Raw genomic sequence first — 24,986 nt, forward strand, 5'->3', positions numbered from 1 at the left:
CCGGCCTCTCGGCTTTGCCCGGCGCGTGCGGGGGAGAGCGCGGTGACCGCGGGAGGCGGGGACTCGGGCACTGGCACTCCCACCTGCCGCACGGTGCAAAGCAGGGAGTACAGATGTCATTGTGAGCCAGATCCCTAGGTAACGCCTTGGTCTTACAAAAACGGTGTTGACCTCAGACCCCGTGAAAGTTTCAGGGGCCCGGGGACCACAGCCGAGAACCGCTGATCTCTCCGCATCATCTCCCTGCCTTCGGGTTGCTCTTCTGGAGGAACCTGTGTGTAGCAGGAAGTGGATATAAAGGGCCTGGCGCAGCAGAGCCCCGGTTGGGGGCGGAGTGGGTATGGGGGTGGGGGCTGGGGTACGAGGGGTGCAGGAGCGCAGTCTGCATCGGTGCACGTGGGCTCTGCCTTGGCTGGTAGAGGTGATCCAGAGGACGGCGTTAGCAGGCAGAACGTGGGGTCTCTTCTGCAGTGGTATCGCCCGGAAGTGAGGGAAAGAGAAAAATACAACGGCAAACGCTGGGAATGAAACGGACGCGTCTTACGTTCCCACTTAGTCCCGTTTGAGACAGGAGCTGTGGGACGCCGTCTCAGCCCTGCTTCGCTGGGGTCAAACCGGCTGTCCTGGTTTTAAAAATGAACAAGGCTTTGCTAGAGTGGGGCTTATGGTCATCTCGGACATCTCGCCCCCGCGCCTGGGTTGTGACTTTCCACGTGGCGTTTTTGTGACGAGTAAATCACCGGATTCCTTTGCCAAATCATTAGACGCCTCGTGAGAACAAAGAACGTTCATACAGGAGGAGATGCACCATTATCTTGCTGGGAAAATAAATAGTTTTTGAAAAGAACACATTCTGTGACTTTGGACAAACTGAAAATTACAGCCTCTCTCCCATTTTTGTTTTTTGCTTTTTTCCTCCTTTTCCTTTTCAATCAATTCATTTCTAATGGAGGAAGCATTTCCTACATTTGTCACTAGATAGATGTGCTGGTCAATTAAAATACTCTGACTTCAGACGGCTGAGATAATAGCAAGCCTGGATCCATCCATCACTGCAAAATAGAAGGTGACCTCCCCGTATGGAGTGAGAGACCCAAGTACAATTGCTTCGATCTTATTATCATACCCAGAAATTACTGCTCATCTAAGTGTAATTTCCCTGAAATACGAAGCAGGCAGAGGCACTGCTAGAAATATTAGACCATAATAAAGAGGCTGTGGTATGGCCTTGACGCTGAACACGGAGGGATGGAAATTGACACGCCGTCCTCACCGGGAGGAAGTGCTGAGGTCAGCAGGGTGGCGTTTCCCCAGATGTTACCGCGGCTGCTAAAGGTTTCGTAGGATTCCTCGGGCAGCTTTACCCCAGACACGTTTGCTCACCAGGCGCCGAGAGAAAGAACTACCCCTGGGCGGTTTGGGGGGGGGGGGGTCCTGCCTCTCCATCCGGCAGCCTCCGTGCCGCCCCCCCAGGGCCCCTGCCTGTCTGCACGCTGCCTCTTGCTGTCTCCTCCTGGCGGGGGAAAGGAAACAGGCCCGGGGTGGAAAAGCACCGTTTGGGAGTCAGAGCCGTCTCGAATTGTCACTCCTGCCACTCCCATTGTTCGTCTGCTCGTTCATTCCACACACGCGTGCTAGGGCTGGGCCGGGGCCAGGGGCGAGGGCCGAGGGCAGGTGCCTCCAACACAGAGGGATTCGTTCTGGTTCTCGGGAAACACGCGGTCCTTATCAGGGTCTGTGTGGATGTCACCCTGTCGTCAGAGAAAATAAGTATGTAAGTTTCCCCTTTTTTCTGGGCTTGAGTAACGGAAAAAACAAAAAGCCAATCAAGCTAGATATTTACGCAGGCGATTGTATCAGCCACCAAGTGGCAGAGCCGAAGGCACACAAAAGGGGAAATGGATCAAGTGTCCCGGGCGCCCCCTGCCGGCCGCGGTGCCCGGGTGCAGGAGCAGGCTCGGGTTTGCTGCGGGCGGGGCGACCCCCCCCCCGCCCCCCCACGGCCTGACCTTGCACGAGGCGGCCCTTCCGCGGTCGCCTCCGTTTCCCTGTGAGCCTGCGCTGCCACTGTCTTCTGACTAAGCCAGCAGCAAAAGGGTTAATTCTGAAGTGAATTTTAAGGAAGGTTAGGAACCATTGGTCCAAAAGGATTCTAAAAATAGATGATTGATTTGGAAAGCATCTTGGGGGTGCTGCATCTTGTTCATAACACATTCCCCAGCCGACCCCCTTAGGCGCTTTGAAAATTCTAGAAATCTTTATTTTGCAATAAAGGTGGGGAAAATGCAAGAGCTCTGTGAAAAATCAATGATGGTATTTTTTTGAATACACTTTCCATTTTGTAGTTTTAGATTTACAGACAAATTCTGAAAATGGTGGTGAGTTCCCATATACCCCACACCCAGCTCCCAGTATTAACGTCTTACGTTAGTCTGAGTGCATTTTGTTACAATTAACAGACCAATATTCATACATTATTATTAACCAAAGTCTGTACTCGCATTTCCTGTTTCCACCGCACGTCCTGATTTGGCCCAGCGACCCCATCCAGGATCCCACATTAAACTGAGTCACCCTGTCTCCTGAGGCCCCTCCTGGCCGTGACAGTTTCCCTGACGTTCCTTGTTTTTGACGACCTTGACGTTTTTGAGGAACTCTGGGCAGGTATTTTGTAGACTGTCCCTCAGTTGGACTTGGTGGTGCTTTTCTCCCAAAAACGTGAGAACGTCTGTGGAGTTACGGGGTTTGGGGAGGAAGACCACAGAGGTAAAGTCCCCTTCCCATCATGCTTCAGGGCATGTGCCACCCACACGACCCACCTTCATCACCTGGCTGAGGTGTGTCTGTCAGGCAGGTTTTATAAGAAATATTGGTTTAAAAGGAAAACTCGGGGTCCCCTGGGTGGCTCAGTTGGTTAAGCGTCAGGCTCTTGACTTTGGCTCAGGCCGTGATCTCACGGTCTGTGGATTCGACCCCCACGTTGGGCTCCACATTGACAGCTCAGAGTCTGCTTGGGATCCTCTGTGTCCCTTTCTCTCAAAATAAATAAATAAAAAACTAACTACATAAATAAAAAGAAAACTTGGATGAAATAGGGAAGGTGTATATTTCCGGTGATTTAAGTCCCAATCCCATCTTTTTTTTTTTTTTTTTTTTTTTTTTTTAATGTTTATTTTTGAGAGAGAGAGAGAGAGACAGAGAGAGAGACAGAGAGTAAGCAGGGGAGGGGCAGAGAGAGGGAGACATAGAATCCGAAGCAGGCTCCAGGCTCCGAGCTGTCAGCACAGACCCCGATGAGGGGCTGGAACCCACGACCCGTGAGATCATGACCTGAGTCAGAGACAGACGCTCAACTGACCGAGCCACCCTGGCGCCCCAAAGTCCAATCCCATCTTGAGGCTCATCCCGAGATGTAAACTTTACAATCTGGAGTTTGCATTCTTTGCTAATGGAACGGAAATGCAGAGGCAGCCTAGGAAACAAGGGGGATCGATCTGAACTGCACACAGACCTAAGCCGGTCGGTAAACGCCGGGAATGCCTTTCACCAACGTGGCTCCAGATTTGACGGCTCCCAAAACAGGGCTGCCGGCGCCTGTGGGAGCCTGGATGGTTCCGGAAGGCCACAGCAATGGGGGCGGAGGTCAGCGGTTCGCCTGCAAGTTCTTGGCTGTTTCATGGGGAGATGAATTAATGCGCCCCTGAAACTGATAAGGTGCAACCAGACACACGGGCAAAAGGCTCGTAGAGGTGCCCGAGTTTGAAATCCAGCAAGGACTGTAAGCCTCAGCTGCCACCGCTAGCGTCCTGGGCCCTGCTGTGCAGTCTCAACCTCCAGGTAAAACACTTCTCTCAAACGTTCCTCGTGAATATTTCCAAATGTAATCTTCTCAGGTCACGATCTCGCGGTCCGTGGGTTCGGGCCCCGCGTCGGGCTCTGCGCTGACGGCTCGGAGCCTGGAGCCTGTCTCGGGTTCTCGGTCTCCCTCTGTCTCTGCCCCTTCTCTGCTCATGTTCTGTCTCTCTCAAGATAATAAATCAACCCTAAAAAATAAAAATAAAAATGCACAAACCGTCCTGAGCTCTGGGGCCACACAAAACAGCCGCAGGCCACATTTGGCCTCGGGGTGTAGCTTGCGGACCCCTGAGTGGGTGGAACTGGAGCCCACGGGCCAGTGCTGGACCCGAGACGTGTGTGGGAATTCTCAGTATCAGTGCTGAGTCCACGCAGTGCTCTTCAGCCACGCCAGCCTACCGCGTGCGTGTGCGTGCGTGTGCGTGTGTGATCTGTGTCCAGAACGTAAGCTGTGTAAGGAACGCACTCAGTTGCCCCCCCCCCCTCCCCGTGTGGTACCGCGAGACCAGAAGCACGTCCGAGGAATGGAAAGACAGACGCCCCCCGGGGGGAGTGGCCAGCCAGGTCTGCGAGGGAGTCAGGCTGAAGTGACCTAGAGCAGGGTCCCCAGGGCAGGAGGGTGCCCGCCAGCCGGGCAAGGTGGGCAGAGAGCCTGGGGGGCTGTGGATGGCTTACTTGGGCGGCTGTGATTGGCGCGGGGCTGACGGGAGGCGACACTGGGCACTCGGGAGGCAAGAACGTGGGGGCCTCGGGCAGCAGGCCCGGCAGGGATGAGCCATGAAGGCAGGGAGGACGGTGATGAGCTTGGGTTTTACCCGTTAGGAGATCTTACCTTGATCCAGCTGAGAGATGGGGGTGTGAACGCAGGCTTCCTGCGGGAGAGGGGGGGGCTGGGTGACAGGGACACAGAGGAGGCCGACCTCACAGGGCTTGGGGCATGGCCACGGGTGACGCCCCTATCCCTGCCCGGTGGCTGGGTGAATTTGCTAAGTATGGCAGGCTTCAGTGCCATCCTTGAAATACGCCTGCTGTCCCTTGGGTGCCCCTCTGCTAACTTGGGGCTGGTTGTGGCTGGACCCCACTCGAGGACGCCTCTGCACGTCACCAGGCCCCGGAGCGAGCGAGGGCTGCACCAGCGGGGCACGGGCGCCCGCCTCCTTGGTACCCACCGCTCAGCCCAGCCTGTCCTGGGTGGCGAACGAGGACCAGACTGGAGGAGGGGTGGGCTTTCGGGGAAGAATCTGCCCGAAGTTTGAGGCGTGGGAGAGTGTCTGGGCCGCAGGCGCAGACTGGAGTCGCGGCACAAGGGGGCTCTGAGGCCCATGGGGATGAATGACAGCACCCAGGGGCGCGGCCCAGGGACAGGAGGCTTCTGGGGGCAAGACCCCGCCAGGACAGGGGGTGTAGAGGAGCCCGTGCTCGGGGAGGGCAGCGTGGGCCTCCTGGAGCCTCCCTAACAAAGCACCGCACACCGGGCTCCTAAAACGACAGGCGTTGATCCTGTCCCCATCTGGAGGCCCCAAGTCCAAACTCAAGGTGTCGGCAGGACGGAGCTCTCTCCAAAGACTCGGAGAATCCCTCCCCCGCTGCTCTCATCTTCTGTGTCCCCAGGAGCCCTTGGTGCATCCCGGCCCCAGCGTCCACCTCCGTCTCCACATGGGCTCTCCTGGCTGCATCGGACGAAGGCCCACCCATGGCGTACCTGAACTCCATCACACCTGCCAAGACCCCATTTCCAAATAAGGTCACATTCCTGGGGATGGGGTGGGGGGGGACAGGGGGGGACTCAGCCTATGTTTCTTGGGGAAACGGTTCAAGCCACAGCCAGCGGTCACCACGTCGTAACACGTTGCGGGGTCTGGGCCGTGATGTCTGGACTGGCTGAGAAAGGCATCAGGAAGGGGGAAGGGAAAGCGACAGGTGTGGGGGGGGGGTCAGGATGGGAGAGGCCCTTGGCCTGTCCTTTGGAGCCTCGTGTGGTGACCACTTACTTTTCTAAAATGAGGGGCTGGGGGCTACCTGGGTGGCTCAGCCGGTTAGGCATCCAACTCTTGATTTCAGCTCAGGTCATGATCTCACGGTTTGTGAGTTCGAGTCCCGAGTCGGGCGCTGCGCTGACAGTGTGGGGGCTGTTTGGGATCCTCTCTCTCTCTCTCTCTCTCTCTCTCTGCCCCTTCCTGCCTACTCGCTCTCTTTCTCTCTCAAAAATAAATAAACATCAAAAAAATAAAAACAAAACGAGGAACTGGATTTCAAAGGAGACCTTTAGGTGTTGGTTCAGGGGACGTCATGATGACCTTTGTGCCCTTCTCTTGCACAGAGGACGCCTCCTCCCTGTCAGGGGTCAGCACCTCCCTGTCCCACCACCGCCTGGCTCCCCGCGGGTCTCCTGTTCACAGAAAGGGTGGGGGAGAGGGGAGATGGCCAGCACACGAGTTTTAGAAAGTAGTTATTTGAAACACGTGGTTGGCTAACACATCGTGAGTGTGGAAATCCCGGGCACAGGCCTGGTGCCTCGGTTGTCACTGTGCTGCCTTCGTGGCAGGTGGGGTGCTGTGCTTTACTTCGAGGCAGCTGATGCTTTAAAGTCGGTCTCGCTGGCCCCATAAACATCAACATTGCTGAGAAGGCAGCTGGCGTCCCTGGCGGGCAACTTCTCACTCCGGGGAGCCCAGGGGGGACACTTTGGTCAAAGAGCCTCTCCACTCAAAGTGCGGTGCAGGGGTATGGAGGGCACCTGGGTTGGACGTGCGGAGTCCAGGGCGCAGCCCAGCCCCCCTCCGCCAGGACCTACGCTTTCAGGAGACGTCAGGTGACCCGCCTGTGCCTTTTAGACCCACCGGGAAGCGCGGGGAGGTCCGAACTGGCAGCCTCTGCCTGGAGGCTAGAGCCCGGCTCCCCACCGCACCCCCCTTGCCCTCCACAGCAGAGCCCCCCTCAACAAGGCTGGTGACAGCGAAGCTTTGTTCCTAGTGTTTCCATGCCACGCCGTCCTCTCTTGTGTCCTTCATCACTAAGGCTGTCACTGGGGCTGAGTGCATGAGGAGCTATAAATAATCTGCATCGATGGAGAAGAGCTTTCCTGTGGGGGTGCAGACGTCCCCATAACCCCAAGTGGCCATGACAGTCTTATGCAGTCATTACCCCCAACCTACTGTCATCAATCATTTGCCTTTTATTTATTCATTCACTCATTCATAGACTCATTCATTCACTCATTCATTCATTCACTCATTCATTCACTCATTCATTCATAACTCATTCACTCACTCATTGACTTATTCATAGACTCATTCATTCACTCATCCATTCACTCATACACTCATTCACTCATACACTCATTCATTCACTCATTTACTCATTCATTCATTCATTCATTCATTCACTCATTCAGCGAACACAGCTCTTGGTGTGTGCCAGGCCCGGATGTGGGGTGCGAAGGCACAGATGATGACCGTCTGGCAGGGAGCACAGACAAATCAGCTGGGAGGAAGCCCCGATGGGGTCAGCTGGGTGCTCCGGGGGGGGGTGCTGGAGGCGACTTCGCCTAAGCAAGGGCCATTCCCCCTGTGCCTGCTCTGCAGGTTAGCGGGGGCCTGTTTGGTGGCTTCCTCTGCCACCCCGGGGTCTATTTCTATTGCCTTCCCCACCTCCGTCCTTCCCCTCCGGGTCCTGGTTGCTGCTGCCTCGATCTTCTTTGGCTCTTTCTTTGCCAAAGGCTGGCCCTCCAGGGAACCCTTTGCTGCCCCTGACACGCTCTCTTACTCTCTGTTCTTCCTTCTTTGTCAGCTCTGTTTCCTTGTCTCTCTTTCCTGCTGCCTCTCCTCTGTAGGAAGGGCCGCGTCTCGCCCGCCTCCCAATGCAGTACTTTGCAGTTTATTAAAATTGCCTTTAGTTCGCAGGCTTGATTTACTTTGGGTCTTAGACACAGGATGTAAAAAAAAAAGTTTGGGGGCACCTAGGTGGCTCTGTTGGTTAAGCATCTGACTTGGACTCAGGTCATGATCTCGAGGTTCTTGAGTTCGAGCCCCGTGTCAGGCTCTGTGCTGACAGCTCGAAGCCTGGAGCCTGCTTCGGATTCTGTGTCTCCCTCTCCCTCTGCCCCTCCCCTGCTTGCGTGCTGTCTCTCCCTCTCAAAAATAAATAAACATTAAAATTTTTTTTAAATAAGTAGATAAAAATTTAAAAACCTGTGGTTAAAAAAATAAAAATGAAAAACATTGCAGTAACATATACATAAGATAAAATTTACTATTACAACTATTTTTGTAAGTTTTTTTTATTTTGAGAGAGAGAGAGAGCATGAGCGGGGGCGGGGGGGCAGAGCGAGAGGGAGAAAAAGAGAATCCCAAGCAGGCTACCCGATGCCAGCACAGAGCCCGATACAGGGCTCGAACCCATGAAACCATGAAAGCGTGACCTGAGCCAAAGTCAAGAGTCAGATGCTTAACTGACCGAGCCACCGAGGTGCACCTGTTGCAACCATTGTCAAGTGTATGATTCTGTGGTATGAAGTCCATTCGGAGTGTTAGGCAGCCCCCAGTCCCATCGGTTTCCAGGACTCTTCGTCTTGCAAACCCGAAACTCTGTCCCCGCCAAACCCCCCGCCCCCGGCAGCCCCTGGTGACCGCCATTCTACTTTTCGTCTCGATGACTGTGGCTCCTCTAGGGAATCATACAAGGTTGTCCTTCCGTGTCAGGCTCATCTCACCGAGCACGACGTCCTCGGGGTTCATCCGTGCTGTGGCCCTGGCTCAGAATCTCAGGTGTATACACGTGGATTGACCACGTTCCGTTAGTCCGTTCGCCTGTCGACGGGCACTGGGGTCGTTTCTCCCTTGAGAGACAGGCTTTTGTGACTCATCCGCTATTCACAAAACATCTACCCCGCGTGATGCTTCTAGAACAAAGACTCTCGTTTCACATCTCTTTTTCAGATTACGTGGAAACGACCGCATTCGTTGGCGAAAAATGTTTTCAGTCGCAGGTCTTCTTGGACGGACTCTGCGACACAAGGGCCCGCGTTCGGCTGCCGTGGTGCTCCTGGCGGGCGGGAAAAAAATTAAGCTCCATATTTTAACAGTTCTTGATACTAAACACTTAAATAGCACTGATGATTGAACAGTCTTTTCAAGCCTTGCATTTTACTGATTTCCTGAAATTTGAAATTTTGACAGTCTTGAGATAATTTGCCATACACGGTGGAGCTTCACGTTTTAACACTCCTGATTCGAGAGCATAATTGGCTCACAGCTGCTCAGCCTCTGATCTCCGTCAGTAACAGACTGTGGGAGGTGTGGCAGGTGGATAATCCTGGAACACGCTTCTCCTCCTGCGAGCTGGGAACCCGAGCGAACCATTGATAAACGATACTGTTTTCAGCTGATGCTCTGGCTCCGCCTGAGGATCCGCTTTCTCAATCACAACCTGTTCCAATTAGCCCTGAGGTCAGTTCTCCTCACTCTGCGTTGAACACCCATTTGCTACTTTTTGCACTGACGGAAAGGCAAAGTTCGCGTTAGTCGTTTCCCCTTGACAGCGTATCTGGGGATTAAAAGGTGGGCTTCGGGGCGCCTGGGTGGCTCAGTCGGTTGAGCGTCCGACTTCGGCTCAGGTTGTGATCTCGCGGCTCGTGGGTTCCGGCCCCGCGTCGGGCTCTGTGCTGATGGCTCAGAACCTGGAGCCTGCTTCGGGATTCTGTGTCTCCCTCTCTCGCCGACCCTCCCATGCTCATGCTCTGTCTCTGTCTCAAAAATAAATAAAACATTAAAAAAATAAATAAATAAATAAAAGGTGGGCTTCCGTAAAGGTTTGTGTACATGTGTAAAATGTATGCGTGTATCCACATGTACGTAAACTGTATGCGGGGGTGGATGTGGGTTGTACAGATGGCTAATTCAGTTCCCTGGCCGTTAGAACGTAAGCTCCACCGGGCAGGTCTTTGCTTCCGCTCCGAGTGCGTCCCAAGGTCTGGGATCATGCTTTTCCGCTTAAAACCACACCGCGGGTGGTACATCCACGCGAGAAAGCATTCGCGAAATGTTCTCTCGGTGCAGCTGGACTCCGCTATGATTTACGTAATCACGGATGCACATTTACGTGGTTCCTATTTTCCAAAAAGACAAGCTATGTTGCAACATACTTCTACTTTATATAATAGCACAGAAAGTTTTATAGAATAAGATCCGTAAGAAGTGGGATTGTTACCAACCCACTCTTGGAGGTGCTAAGTTAAAAAGGCATTTGTAACACGAGGAAAGGTTTTGTGTACTTCCTCAGAGCTCAACACAACAGGATCTGAATCCTGGTCATCTTGTAGACGATGATTTTTAGCAGTCCCGCCATCGTTACCACTGTTAGGGCTTTCTGGCAAAAATGTGCAGGAACTCAAATTCAGTTTGGGTTTGGGCACGATCTGCTCCCGGATCTGGCCCAATGCCTATTTCTGTATGGCCTGTGAGCTAAGAATGGCTTTACATTTTAAACAAGGTTTTGGAAAAAAAAAAGATCAGAAGAAGATCTTTTGTGACAGGTGAAAACGCTATGAAACGTAAATTTCTGTGCACATAAATAAAGTTTTATTGGAACACGGCCACGCACATTTGCTTATGTATTGTCCACGGCTGCTTCCGGGCTGCAGCAGGACAGTTGAGGAGTTGTGACAGGCCGTATGGGCTGCGAAGTTGAAAATATCCACTGTCTGCCCCCTAACAGACCCCTGCCCTATGCCACTGTCCTTCCCAGCCCCAGAGATGTGCTCATGATGGGCTGTGGTGGCCGAGTCTGCTCCCTCCAGCAGCCAGGAGGAAGTGGGTAGTGCCCTACCCTTCATCATCCTCCCCGCCACCCAAAGCATGGCTGTCATTCTCTCACTGCTCCCACGTTAAGTGGGAGGAGGAAAGCAAAGCCTTTCGTTGTGTAGGCAGATGATACATATATAAGGCAAGTTAATAGTGAAAGAAATTCAGACTAAGGTGTGAACGTCTAATAGGCCTGGCCTCCGCTCTGCCCACCCATATAAAAAGTACAGGCGTTTTTCAAGGGGCTTGCTCCCTAAAAGCTTGGGGGAAGTCTTTCTTGAGGGGGATGCATCATCTTTCAGGGGGCCCTACCCACTCTCCTCCGCGGAAGGAAGCAACAGCTCCGTGCCAACCTCTCGCCCTCTCCTCATCTATAAAATGCTTTCAGGAACAAAGCGCCTATGTGGTTTGGTTTGCCTACTATGCAAAATGAAAACTCAGAGGAGTTGCTAGTAAGTGGAAGTCCAACTTCCCTTGTTGCAAACTTTGCTGATGTTTCCAAAATCACCAAGGAAGAGGCTGCTGATCACTGGAGTCAGGGATTCCTGTTCCCTCCGCAGGCGGTAGGGGAGGAAGCGTTGCCGCGCCAGGTTTTAAATTCCGGGCGAGTGCGGTCATCTTTGCGCGCTCCCGGCGTTTCCCGCGAACGCCGCGCAGTACTCTCTTGCCAGATCCTTCCGGGAGCAACCTGATGGCATCGCACCCCCGAAAGCCGACTTTAGAGACGGCGCGGGCACCCCGTCACTGAATAATGATTCCCTTCGCTTCTCTACACACTTGGGACTCGCCCACGACTGCTAGGAGGTTTGAAAATGAGCAACACAAGAAAATGTTTCACAGGCTCCATACGCCCTCGGACGGGTTCCCTTTCCTCTCCCAAAGAGCTAAGGGCTGGTTTGCGTTTTTGGAGAGACACCACTTGGTTTTAGTTCTGTGAAGGGGCGATAGAAGAAGGGGGGAAGCTCTCAAACCCCCCTCAAAAGCTTCGAGAGCCGAGCCGCGGTGCCGTGAGAGGCATGTTTTTAAGGGAACGGAACCCCAAAGCAGGCAAGGTAAAGAACTCAAATTGTCCTGCCTACAGGTGTTGTTGAGTTTTCCCCAAGACGTTACGAAGGGAGAACTGATATGCCAGTCCCTCTGCCCGGGGCGGGGGGGGGGGGGACCACTGTCATCATAGCAAAGAGGCCAGCTGTTCTTGCACCTCAAGTGAGTGGATTCCCTCAAGGGCATACCCTCGCCTCTCGACAGAACGTCTTTGAGAGATCTCTGCCGGAGCGTGAGGACAAATGGCACGCACTCAGGAGACATTTGTTCCCTGTCCTCAATGAAGCTCGTAAGGAACTGGCCTCTTTGGAAGCCACACTCCAAATGCACATCAAATGGTTTTCTTTCATAGGGGCAGCTGCGTGTAATCGGATTTTCGTAATTATTCTCCAAATGTAAAATGGACGTAGAGTACGGGCGTGGGCTCTACGTGTGTGACATGCTAAGAAGAGGGAGGCCGAGTTGGCGAGGACAGAACTAAGATCACGTTTCTGCTCCTTGTGAAATTCTCTCTTTTTTAAGGCCAGGAGGGAAGGAGAGTTTTGGGGGGTTAGATCATTGCCCCTCCTTCGTCTAGCCTGGAAAAAAAAATTACAAACTAATCCACGGCCATTAAGTCGAGGGAAGGAGAGTTTTGGGGGGTTAGATCATTGCCCCTCCTCCGTCTAGCCCGGAAAAAAAATTACAAATTAATCCACGGCCATTAAGTCGATTCTTGATGGTGATTTGTGGCACACACACGAGACAAGCCATTACAACGAACGCAATAATTTAAAATAACCTTCAAAGCTGCATTTAATAAGAGATCATCCAATTCTCCAGCCCAAAATGTGCGAGGAAAATTGTGTGTGTGAGTGCACATGTTGTCTCTGCAGAAAAGGGAATGATTATAAACACGACTGAGACGTCATCACTTTGCACGGATTTCTTGGTAACAAGCACCACGCCTGCATTTAAAACATGATTATATTTTTGTGCAAACGATTCCTACAAAACTCCAGGAACCCTACTATCCTGTAAAGCCCGGTTCAGTTCCTCTTACAGCTAGGAATCACTTGGTTGTAGTGAGTAGTCCTGCTGGGAACAGGTGGGCCAGGCGTCTTCTAGAGAAATCTGTTCATGGTGTAATGACATTTATTTATTTCTTTTTTAAATTAACTTATTCTTTTGAATGTTTATTTTTGAGAGACAGAGCATGAGCAGGAGAGGAGCAGAGACAGAAGGGAGACACAGAATCCGAAACAGGCTCCAGGCTCTGAGCTGTCAGCACAGAGCCCGACGCGGGGCTCGAACCCACGAACCTCGGGATCATGACCTGAGCTGAAGTCGGATGCCCAACCGACTGAGCCACCCAGGCGCCCCTGTAATGACATTTTTAAAAGTACGATTCCACCTGTCTCCACAGCGTTCAAAGTAGCAGCTAACAAGCAGAAACTGTAAATTCTGTGTGTTCCCTGGGAAGCCGGACCCACTGATGAAATACTCAAAATAACTGATTATTTACTTGGGGGGGGGGCACAGGACTGAATCCTCTGCTCCCAGGTCTCGTGGCCCAGGAGCACGGCTCTGCTCCCTTTTCCTTCCCACGGCTACCTTTCCGCTCGCTGGGACCAGTGATGGGTGTGCCGAGGGCAGGGGGAGGGTGGGGGTGTCCGTGGGCCCCTCAAAGCGGTAGTGGACTTCTCGTGTGCACACTTCTCTAGAGTAAACCATCAGTGCTGTGCATAGGATTCTCAAAGGGGTCAGAGCCGCCCGCCCTGGATGCCAGCCTCCTTCCCGCATCCAGAGAGCGCTGTCTAGCCCTCACTCTGCCATGACCCCATTGGGATGTCAATAACCGAGTTCACAACCTTTCTGTGTTTTCCCCAGCCCGGTTAGAGACCCCCCCCCCTCAAAAGGGGTGTTGGAAGCCTCTGGGACCTCTGACCCTGACCCCGACCCCCCAGTTATTGTCCAAATGTTGTGGTTTGCAACCCTGAGAGCTCATTCTCGTCTGGTCCCTTCCCTCTGCCACGGCCTCCGAGACTCTGGCCTGGCCCGTTTCAGTGACTTGTGAATTGCTCTCGGGCCCTGGGTTTCGCTTCCTTTCATCACTCAGTTTTCCCATTAATCCAACGTGTCCGGTCTCTGCTCAGACCCTCTCAGTGGCTCAGGGCTCCTTGAACACGGCATTGATCTGGTTCCCTCCACCACAAAGGCTCAATCCACGCCAGGCAATGTGCCTTTGTTTCCTGTCACTTCACACCCCCAGGTGCCTGTCTTTACTTAGCATCCTCTCCCCGTCCGTCACCCCTTCTGCCTGCCTGCCGAGTTTTCTCTCCCTTTACTGAACCAAGGCAGAAGGCGGTTTCACCCGGGTCCCAGGTCAGACGGCCCTTTCCGGACAAGCCTCCTCTCCCCCACCTCACGGGGTTCCTAAAGGACCTGTGAGTCCCGTATTACTGCGGGTCAACATGTGCTCTCCTGGAGGGCAAGGCTCTGTCCTTGTGGTCTGTGCACCCCCAGCGGGAGGACAGGGCTCGGTACCCACTCAAGAGCACAGAGTGTGCCGGGGACACGGAGCAGGCACGACGGGGACAGGGGCATGGAGAATCAGCCTCAGGCCATCCTTTTGCCACCCGAACTCTCCTACCCTTCCCGGCCGTCCCCCTCTGACAGCCCTGCCTCAGACTGACCCAACCCCTCAGCCCCGGCCTGGCAAGAAACAGCCTTAACTCTCTGTCCACTTCCCTCCTAAGTCACCTCGGCGCTGCAGCTGGTGCCTCAGATCCGGTCTTACGCCTTCACCCGCTGTCCCGGTGCCAGCAGCGGTCAGGCCTGTGGACCCCAATCCAATCCCGTCATCCCAGTCTGAAAACCCTCTCTCGGCCTCCAGCGCTTACAAGGTCTGCCCTGCCCTCTTCTCCCCTTCTCCCCTCCCTGGAGCCCCCATCCCGTCCCCTCCGGTCCCTCTCCTCCCTCTGCCTGAACACCGACCCCCGATTCCAGGTCAGCCCTGGAACCCTCACCCCTTGGGAAACATCCCGAGCTCCCCTAGGACCGGGGGAGGGGTTCAGGGGGCGCCTATCGGCCAGCGCGGCTTAGGAGTGGGGACAGTTCACAGGGGGTTCCCCCCAGCCCCGGGCCTGGTTCTGGGCAGAAGTTCAACGAGCGAAACGCGGTTCTTTGCCGCACGTCGGCCGCGCTCCCCACCGGAGCCTGGGCGCCGGCACCAGAGCCCTCGGGCGCGGGGCTCGAGCGTGTAGGACACAAGGTCGCCGCGAGCCCCGGGGGTGCGGCCCGCGCGGCCCTCGGGAGCCGAGCCCCTTCACTTCTCGGAGGGGGGAGCACGGGCGCGCGGCGCGGGATCGGCCGAGGGCTCAAGGCGGCGACCGCACAGCGGGGACGGCTGTGGCCTCTGCGGCAGCGCGTCCGACCCGGGGGCGGGGGCGGGGGGATGGGGGCGGGGACCGAGGGGGGCGGGGGCGGGCGGCGGGGGCCGCGCCCTCCGGCCCCTCCCCGGGCGAGCGGGCGGCGGCGGCGGCGACCCGGGCGGTTCCCACTCGCGCTGCGCCCGCCGGCGGCCCCCGCGCGGCCCATGTCCTCCGCGCCGCTGCGCTCGCCCCCCCTGCGGCCCCCCAGGATGAAGAAGGACGAGTCGTTCCTGGGCAAGCTCGGCGGCACGCTGGCGAGGAAGAAAAAGGCCAGGGAGGGTGAGTGCGCCGGCCGCGCAGGCGTCCCCGCGCGCCCCGCCCGGGTGGCTCCCCCCCCCTCGCCTCCCCTCCCCCCACCGCCGGGTCCCCGCGTCCCCGCCCCGCCGGGCCCCGCGCACGCGTCTCCGGGCTCTGCCGGGGTCCACGCGTCCCCCGCAGGGGGTGGCTCCCCGGCCCGCGCGCTCCGGTCGCCTGACCCCGCCGGCCCGCGCGGCGCGCCGCCGTGACCTTCGGGAGAGGCCTTGACCCTCGTTCCTCCTTCCTCCCGGGCCCTTTAAACGCCAGCCGGGGGCACTTGGGCGAGCCGGGCCGCCCCCTCCCGCGGCGGGTCGCGGATGGGCGCTCGAGCGGAAGGCGGACGTGGGGCGGGAGGCGCGTTGCCCTGCGGCGCGCACGCCGGCTCGAGTCGCCCTCCACCCGGGCCGCCTGCGGGCCGACCGCACGTAGCCGTGCGCGGTCACCCTCCCTTCGCCGGGCATTTGCTGGCTCGGCCCGGGCCCGGGGGGGGGGGGGGGGCCCGGCGGGGGTTCGGTGCGGGAGCCCCTGCGGGGGACGCCGCCCCCGCCCTGGAGCGGGGAGGAAGAAAGGGGGCCAGAGTGTGCAGAGGCCCCGGGCCGGGGGTGGGGGCGGGGGCTGCGACCTAGGGCTCCGGAGCTCCCCTCCCCCTTCTGTGTGCTTCGGCAAATAATCCTAAAAAAACCACCTGCCTTCCCTTACATTTTAAAAGTTTTTGCAAAGAGTTGCCGGGGACTTCACTTCTGCCGGCCTGTGTGTGCTTCAAATGCACTGCTGTTCCCAGGGCCTCTCCGAGGACTTGCATTCCTGAATTTTCCCTTTGTCTGGCGAGGAGATTTCCTCCTCTGGGACAGATTCCGGATGGGCCTGGGTGAGCCGCGCTTACAGGGAAGGGAAGAGGCAGCTGTGATAAGGCAGGTGGGGGACCTGGCCTCAGGCAGGTCCTGGAGAAAAAAGGACCTGAGAGTTAGGGGTGTGTCGACTGATCTCCTGAAGCCACCTGGGGCTGACTTAGCCCCTAAAAAGTCTTTTGTTTTTCCAGGTTGATTGTACCCCCTGGGACACATGTACCCCAAGGATGCGTACCCCCGGGGACACTAACTCCCTTAATTTCCCCCTGGGACGTGTGTATTCCCAGGGATGCCTGCGTGACACTTTTCCCTCTTGGGGATGCGTTCCCTTCAGGGATTTTGGTGGAGGTGGGGGGTGCACCCTGGCATCTCCCATCAGGGAAGCTTTTACCGAATTAGATTATTCAGTTCCCGTCGGGGGAGGACTTTGTCACCTTTTAGTGGCTTCCCCATATTCCTGAACAAATTGGCCACTCCTCTCTCGAGGCTTACAAGTCATACCTCCCAAGTGAGATGATATACACAAGAGTCACCCCTCTGTGTCATTCAGTCTGCCTTGGTGATGTGTGTCCGCACCCACAGTCACGTTGCCCTCAACAAAAGTCATTTCAGGGCCTCAATTGCAGACGTAAGTGACATTTCCTCTCCCAATTTGTTCAGCCTCAGAAGAGACAGCCAAGGTTCTTTTTTTTTTTTTTTTAATTTTGTTAAGCTTATTTATTTATTTTTTGAGAGAGAGTGAGCAGGAGAGGGGCAGAGAGAGAGAGAAAGAGAGAGAGAGAGAATCCCAAGTAGGCTCCGCACTGTCAGCACAGAGCCCGATGCGGGGCTCGAACTCACAAACTGTGAGATCATGACCTGAGCCAATATCAAGAGTTGGACGCTTAACAGATTGAGCCACCCAGGTGTCCCCGGCCAAGGTTCTTGCTTTCGTGGAACAGGGAGTCTGTTGTGATAAGGAAACAGACTAGTAGCACTAGAATAGCGTGTGATCTGAAGGAGACGTGGAAAGTGCAGGCCGATAGAGAAGGGCTCAGAACAGGTCATGTTTGGGTTGAGATCAGAAGGAACCAGGGAAAGACAGCTCCCACAGAATAGCAAGTAAGTGGAATGTTCCGGACTGCTGCAGCTTTTTAGGGGTGACATCTACACTCCCGGAATAGGAAGAACACAGGCCTGGAGTGATGGACTGGTCCCCAGTTCCAGAGTGAAATGCTTCTCGTCTTTGCTTTGCTTCTCGTCTTTGCTTTCTTGGAACCAGCGTGCGTCTAGTAAATTGAGGGCCAATCTGGTCTGATGTGAATGCAGCAAGAATCCCAGCGGTCAGAGGCATCCTGTGATGAAGAGGGTGGGCAGGGATGCTTGTGGTTTGCTGTGGTTGCTTTTGTGTATGTTAGGCAGGGAGCTCTGCCTCGGTTCTCAAAGTTGGGGTGCCTGGCATACTGGGGGGGGGTTCCCCAAACAAACCAAAGGCCCAAAACCCGAATTGAGCTCAGATGTAGGCACTGGGGCGAGGCTGGGCCTAGAAGGGCTTATTGGCTTCCGACTGGTCTTCTGGGAAGTGGACCACACGGATGCAGAGACTGGAAAACGAGGTCCTGAGTAATTGAGGGTTGCCAGGACTCTAGGAAGCCAGTTGCTTGGCCGTGTGCCCTCCCGATCTCTGTGCTGTTCATGCAGCTCTTGAGCTGGGGTGGGACCTGGCCCGGACTTCAGGCCCCTGCGGGATGGCACTCATTTGCCTACCCTGGCACCATCAGGAAGAGGGTGGGTGCTTAGAGATTGTCAGGCACTGACAGGTGTATGGTGGGTTTCATTTTCCTTTTTGTTACAAAGTTGGCGGTGATTTCAGGAGCGTGGGTGGTGACGCATCCCCTGTTGGGGCGGGGGTGAAGATTCTGGAGGTTAGAGATGTGGGGAGCCTGCAGGCACTGCCCACTCCCCACCAGATTGGCAGAGGTTGTGGTTGTGACAAGGCACAGAGAGACACGTTGGGGTGAACGTCCTGTCTTCTGCAGGACGAGATCATTTTAGGAAATGCGTTGTTCTGGGGTTCGGAGGAGCCGGTGCAGGAAGTGCCCATGGATGAATTCACGGCGTGATTAAGGCTGATGTTCTCCGGGAGGGAACCACATCGTGTCACGTGGTGGCCCGGTTTAGAAAACAGAACTGTGACTAACTGTGGACATCGGAAAGTGTGGGAAGGAACCCTTGAAAAACCCCAGAGCTCCCCGTAGAAGGCCCGGAGACTTTCGGGAGCAACTTATTAGAAGCTGCTTTGGTTTCACTGGAGCTGGGCAGAGCAGGTGCAGGGGAAAGACTGCCCACGCCAGGTCCCCCTGGTGACCACGGATGAAAGACCCTGGAGGTCCAGTGGGCCACGAGGTGGGGCCAGGGGACATTCCAGGGACCGCAGCTGCCTTGTTAAGTCTTTAGAGGCGAGCAGCCAGCTCTGGGGCCAGGATGGCCCTGGATGGAAGGGGCCGAATGGAAGGCCCAGACACCTGTCCCTCCTTTCAGAGGAAAGAAAGCATTTAGGAAGTTCTTATTGTCTTTTTTTCTTTTTGTAAATGTACTTTATTTATTTTTTTTAACATTTTAATTTAATTTTGAGAGACAGAGAGTGAGCAGGGGAGGAACAGAGAGAGAAGGAGACACAGAATCTGAAACAGGCTCCAGGCTCTGAGCTATCAGCACAGAGCCCGACACGGGGCTTGAACCCACGGACCGTGAGATCATGACATGAGCCGAAGTCAGACGCTTAACCGAGCTTAACTGAGCCACCCAGGTGCCCCATGTAAATGTACTTCCTTAGAGCAGCCAGGTTCACGATCCCTGATGACTTCTATGCGGAATGTGCCGGTTGGTGAGGTGTCTGTTCAGATCTTGGGCTCTTTTTTAATCGAGTTGTTTGAGTTCTTACTCTCGGATGCTAAGAGCTCCTTGTGTGTTTCAGATGCACGGGAGCCTTTTGTAGATATTTTCTCCTAGTCTGGGGCTCGTCTTCTGCTTCTCTTCCTGCTGGCATTTGATGCAGAAACATCGATCAATGAGTAAGATACTGATGGAGACCTCCCGCAGGATCTAAATCTAAAGGGACCATGAGGTGGCTGTGACCTTGAACTGAAGGTTGAAAGTATTAAGCTTCTTAAGTAACTTCCAGGAGAAAATCTCTACACCACCCATCTTACTTTTTTTTTTTTTAAATGTTTATTTTTGAGACAGAGAGAGACAGAGCATGAGCTGGGGAGGGCCAGAGAGAGAGGGAGACACAGCATCCGAGGCAGGCTCCAGGCTCTGAGCTGTCGGCACCTGGTTCGAACCCACGAACCTTGAGATCATGACCTGAGCTGAAGTTGGATGCTTAACCAACTGAGCCACCCAGGCGCCCCTCTACACCACCCATCTTAAGCCCTGTCTTTTACGGAGCGATCAGCCGTGTTGATTCTGTGTAGACCCCAGCACAACCCGCTCACACATTGCTCTATAATAAGAACACCGGGATAAAGATGCTGTGTAATTTAGCCCTGCGAGGTAGGAATTTTTAACTCACTGCAAGTTCTACGCGGGGCAGGAATTTCCCCCTCGTTTTATAGCTGAGAAAACACAACCTCGCCCAGTAGCCACTTCACCATGGGTTTAGTGGTTCTGGGGGTGCCTCTGCCCCCAGGGGACGCTGGCATTGTCTGGGGACATGTTGGGTGGTCGCGACTGGGGCTGGGGGTGCTACTGGCATCCAGGGGATGCGGGCCAAGAATGCTGTGCACATCCTACAACCCACAGGACAGACAGCTTGTGCTGTAACAGCACATAGCAGTGAATTATTGGCCCCAGATGTCCGGTCAGAGTGCCAACGTGGATGACCCGGATGTTTGTTTCTGGAGGTGTCTTGAGAAGTCCAAGAGAGGGCTGAGTAGTCCCAGCTGGTGGGGAAGCAACTCCGGGCTCAGCCCCTGGAGTCGAGAAGCCCCTGCAGCCCCGCCGTGAACCTGCCTGGCCTGGGGCTCAGTATCTGGGGCTCCCTGCTCAGTTTCCTGAGGGGGAGAATCCGCCTGGCCTCCTTGGGCCCAGGCACCAGTCGCAGGGTCCTGGTGAGCGGGGTCCCGTTGGGGGGCAGGTTCCCAGAGTGTGCAAGATGGGAGAGCGCTCCTGCCCAGAAGAAACGAACTTTCAAACTTTCCTGAAGGTTCAGAGGATGTGCAGCCAGACCCCCCCCCCCAAAGGGGGAGGGGGACGTCCTCCCCTTCCAGGACAGCAGAGGGAGGAGGTGGCCCTGACTTCTAGGGCCTAAGGGCACAGGTGGAGGAGTCTTGACGGGCGCTCACCTGGCAGGCTGGGAGCTGGTGATGGGGCAGTGATGGCCGCAGGCCTGTCCTCGGGAGATGGCAATCGAGACCTTTGGGGGACACACAACCCGTTCCAGCTGGAGGAAATGGTCCCCCTGATGGCATGCAAAGGAAGGCTGGGAATCAGCCAGGAGGGGGTGGGTGTGCGGGGCTTCCCGCCAGGGGCCCTGGAGGAGACCCCGGCTCGTCCCCGGCTTTTGGGGAAATGTAGGCAGTTCACGGTGGCTGGGCTGTGGTGTGGCATGTGGGTCGCGGTCAGCCGCGATCCGTGTTACTTTAGAAGGTCTAGTGGGTGCCGGGGGTGGGAACGGCCACCGTGCGCACAGGCACAGGTGGACTTCCCCCAGGCGGTGCGGTGGGAAGAATCTGGATTCCCAGACAGTGAGGACAGAGCAGCTGCGAAATCGTGGCCCAGAGGCCGCTGTAAGAATGAAGACGTTTTGCGTGAAAACATCAGATGAGGCCGCGTTCTCCGCCTAGTCCCCAGCTCCCAGTGCGTGCAGGGCTGACACACCCGGGTCGCCACTGGAGTGGTAGTTTGCAGCCCATTCAAGACATTTTGCAAACTTTGAAGTGATTTCTACATGCTGTTTTATAGCAGAGCTTAACAGCCCATTGATTGACTTTTATGTTTTTATTTTTATCTTTTTTTTTTTTAATATTTAAAAAAAAATTTTTTTAACGTTTATTTATTTTTGAGACACAGAGAGACAGAGCATGAACGGGGGAGGGGCAGAGAGAGGGGGAGACACAGAATCGGAAGCAGGCTCCAGGATCCGAGCCATCAGCCCAGAGCCCGACGCGGGGCTGGAACTCACGGACCGCGAGATCGTGACCTCAGCTGAAGTCGGACGCCCAACCGACTGAGCCACCCAGGCGCCCCTATTTTTAATCTTTTAAAGTTTATTTATTTTGAGAGAGGAGAGAGAGAGAATCCCAAGCAGGCTCCGCACTGTCAGCACACGGCCCTACGTGCGGCTCAAATTCACGAACCGTGACCTCATGACCTGAGCTGAAATCAGGAGTCAGATGCTTAACTGGCTGAGCCACTGGGCGTCCCTGATTTACCTTTAAAAATAAAAACGGAATGGTGTCAACATAGAGGGAAAGAATTTGTAATGAGCTTCGTGTCTTTGGCCCGGGAGATAGGACTCTTAGAATTCCTTGCGTTTCCAGGCACGCGCGTGATCACTTTGCCGATCTGCAGGACCCTTTGAACATGAACTGCAGATCATGTTTTAGGTCAGTGGGACTCCTAACCTGTGAGAAGGGAATGAGACCATGGAGGCATGTTAGTAGGTGAGGACCGGGGCCAGGCACACGGTGGGTTCTAGAATAGTCTACGGTACGAGGAGCCAGTGTCGAGCCCACGAGGTTCTCTGAAGAACCCCGCACCCTTTTCTCCAAACGCAAATGCCTCTTCTTTGAGCCACTTCTGTTCATGGGCGGTGCGGAGGGGCAGCTCGGGTCGGAGAGGAAATGCACTGTCTGTTCATCTGTGACTCTGTTCAGCTCCTGGGTTGCGACAGATTCCTTGGGGAGGTGGGGTAGAAATCACTGGAAACCGCTGTGCTGTTTTTCCTCTCTCTGGCCCAGAGGAAGTGGCTTTCAGGGAGCTTTTGGTGTGGCTTTGTAGTTTCCTTTGATTATTATCCTGATGGCGATCTTCAAGCCCAGCATTTCTCCTCGTTTGTTTCCCCAGGTCATGGGGGTGGGGAGCGGGCCGGGGGAGGGGTGGTTTTTACAAGAGACACACGCGTAGGCATGTCAACTTGTACCAAACTGGGCTCTTTTTCTTGGTGGCCCACTAACATCTCTTGGAAATCCTTGCTCCGGTGAGAAAGGGAAACTACCTGGGAGCCCAGAGCGGTGACTTTGATGCTCCTTACCTTTCTTCTTTTTTTTTTTTTTTAATGTTTTTATTTATTTTTGAGACAGAGAGAGAGACAGAGCATGAGCAGGGGAGGGGCAGAGAGAGAGGGAGGCACAGAATCGGAAGCAGGCTCCAGGCTCTGAGCTGTCAGCACAGGGCCGGACGCGGGGCTCGAACTCACGGACCACAAGATCATGACCTGAGCCGAAGTCGGCTGCCCAACCGACTGAGCCACCCAGGCGCCCCGCTCCTTACCTTTCTGTGCAGAGACGGCCTCTTTAGGAACAGCTAACTCTGGGTGGTTCTCTTAGCATCCTGGTCCCACCTGCCGGGCCCCAGAAGCATCAGTCGCCTTGGCAACCCCACACTCATCAGAGGAGCTCTGCTCTGAACGCCTGTCTTAACTCCCCGGAATTAATATTTATCGCCCACCCTGAACTTGCTTTATCATCGTGCTCCCTGTCCGGTCGTCAGAATAATGAAGGGATGTTTATAAGACGTGAGTGGGTACGTGCTTGCTGGGAGTGGTTTTTAAGTGCTCTGTGTGATCGATCCCCGCCCCCCCACCCCCGCTGTGGTTGGCAAAGGCCAGGTAGGTACCTTTACCCAGCCGTCTCTTGGTTTCCAAACAGCCGGTTCCGTCACATAAAAGATGTACCCTAAGGAAGCAGGTTTCCTCTCTGGCATCAGCTCTCGCTTTATGTAGGTTTCAGATGCAAAACCGCTTTACTTCCTAGCGAGTCTGTTTGCTGTTTATTATGTTACGCAGGGGCTGAAACAACAGATTAGGAGGCTTAGGAGTGCGCTGTAAATGTGTTGGCTTGGTGGCGTTAATCTGCTTGTCTGTACTAATTGCTGTTGGGGTGAAGAGAGCATCGTATGGAATGCGCTCAAGTCGAGAATTTTTGGCGGCTCTCGCGTCCTAGCGACCCCGCTTTCTGGTTGTCACTGAGAACGGAGTGAGCAGGTCTGGGAGGCGCGGGATCGGCTCCGCCAAGCCGGTGGGGGGGTCCTTTACTTTTCTCCCGACTCGGAGTGTGGGGCCGTGGGAACCCCCTCGAGGCTCCGGGTTCAAGCTCCGGAGGGGGAGTGCAGTGCAGGGGAGATAGCGCTCCGCGGTTCCCGGCTGGCTCGTCTCGGCTGTTCCCCAGGAGCGCAGTGTGTTCCAGGGGGAGGCCGAGGGCGGTGGAGGAGCCAGGTCTGGGCTTTGCACCCTTGCCGCGTGCGTCTGCTGCTTCACAACCCTGAGCCTCTGTCCTGACGGGGCCACGGAGCCCGGTGGCACTGGCCCTTGGGCCATGCGTCTGAGGATAACAGGCGGGCGGAGGTGAAGTCTTATGAGCGCCTGGGGGCCTGCCCAGGCCGTGGTCCTTGAGGACGATGTTGGCAAGTGAGGGCACTGACACGGACACCAGAGCCCCTTAGGGGCCGGGCAGGGGCGGCGTGACGGCTGCCTCTTGAGAGCAGACACCGCTGCTTTTCTAACGACTGCTTGCTCCTGGGTTAAGGAGGGTTCTGGAGCAGCTAGTTGGCTCTTGGTAACAAAGGCACGTGAATCCTTTAAAAAATACGCGTTTGAGGGGTGCTGGTAGTCGACCTTGTCTCCTGGCCCGCCGTGACCAGGAAGCGCAGCGCACGCGCCCTTGAAGGGCATGACTGCGGAGAAGTGGCAACTTGCTCGCTTTACTGAGCAGCTGGTGAAGGGAGGTCAGCTGGGACCCTGGGAAGGGCGGTCAGCTCAGGTGCGCGTCGTCCGCCTGGGTCTCCGATGGGGCTTCCTTGCCAGCTGAGAGAACTGAACAGTAGGCAAACTCTACATGGTTATGCTTTCGTGTTCGTAGTCGAAAGTAAACGGGCTCGGGCTTAGGCATTTTGAAAGGACCGCTCTTGGTTGGGGGTCTTCGAGCCTTTGCTCGTTAGCCAGAATCCGTCACGAATGTGGGTTGCCCCAAGTAAGGCTGTCTTAATCTGCCTATTTTTTTTTTTTAATTTAAACAAGCTTTTAAATTTTTTAAAATTTTTTTTGAGAGAGGGAGAGAGAGAGGGAAGAAGCGGGGGAGGGGCAGAGGCAGAATCCCAAGCAGGCTCCACGCTGTCCGCGCAGAGCCCGACGCGGGGCTCGAACCCACGGACCGTGAGATCATGACCTGAGCCGAAGTCAAGAGTTGGACGCTTAACCGCCCGAGCCACCCAGGCGCTCCACGCCTGTTGTTCTAAAAACTCACACACTTTTGTACTTTCATTCGAAAAACCGTAATTCCAAAGGATCTAGGCTTTGCTCTAATAGTAAGTTATTAAGGAGGGAACAGACGTTGCCTGACTCCTGGGGCTCGCTCAGAGCTTGCTTGAACCCAGCGGTCCAGGAAGCAGCTGCCGGTTCCATGGAACCGTGGCTGCTCTCAGTGTTTGCTCCCCTCTCCCCCCCACCCCCCTCCCCCCACCACGGAGCCTGCCAGAACCATGCAGGTGCTTCTTTGTGGACAGAGCACCCTCGCAGCAGGCTGGGGAGA

The 24,986-nt window shown here is 55.3% G+C and overlaps 1 protein-coding gene across 1 annotated transcript in view; it reads left to right on the forward strand.

The window, feature by feature from the left end:
- The first annotated feature begins 15,252 nt into the window (after positions 1-15,252).
- Positions 15,253-24,986, forward strand: part of PARVB (parvin beta) — a 102,507-nt gene continuing 92,773 nt past the window's right edge. Inside the window, exon 1 of the mRNA XM_042993493.1 lies at positions 15,253-15,391. Coding sequence (XP_042849427.1) covers positions 15,277-15,391 — 115 coding nt within the window. The 5' untranslated portion in view covers positions 15,253-15,276. The remainder of the gene's footprint in view (positions 15,392-24,986) is intronic.

Source organism: Panthera tigris, chromosome B4 (genome assembly GCF_018350195.1).
Source record: "Panthera tigris isolate Pti1 chromosome B4, P.tigris_Pti1_mat1.1, whole genome shotgun sequence".
NCBI classification, from domain to species: Eukaryota; Metazoa; Chordata; class Mammalia; order Carnivora; family Felidae; genus Panthera; species Panthera tigris.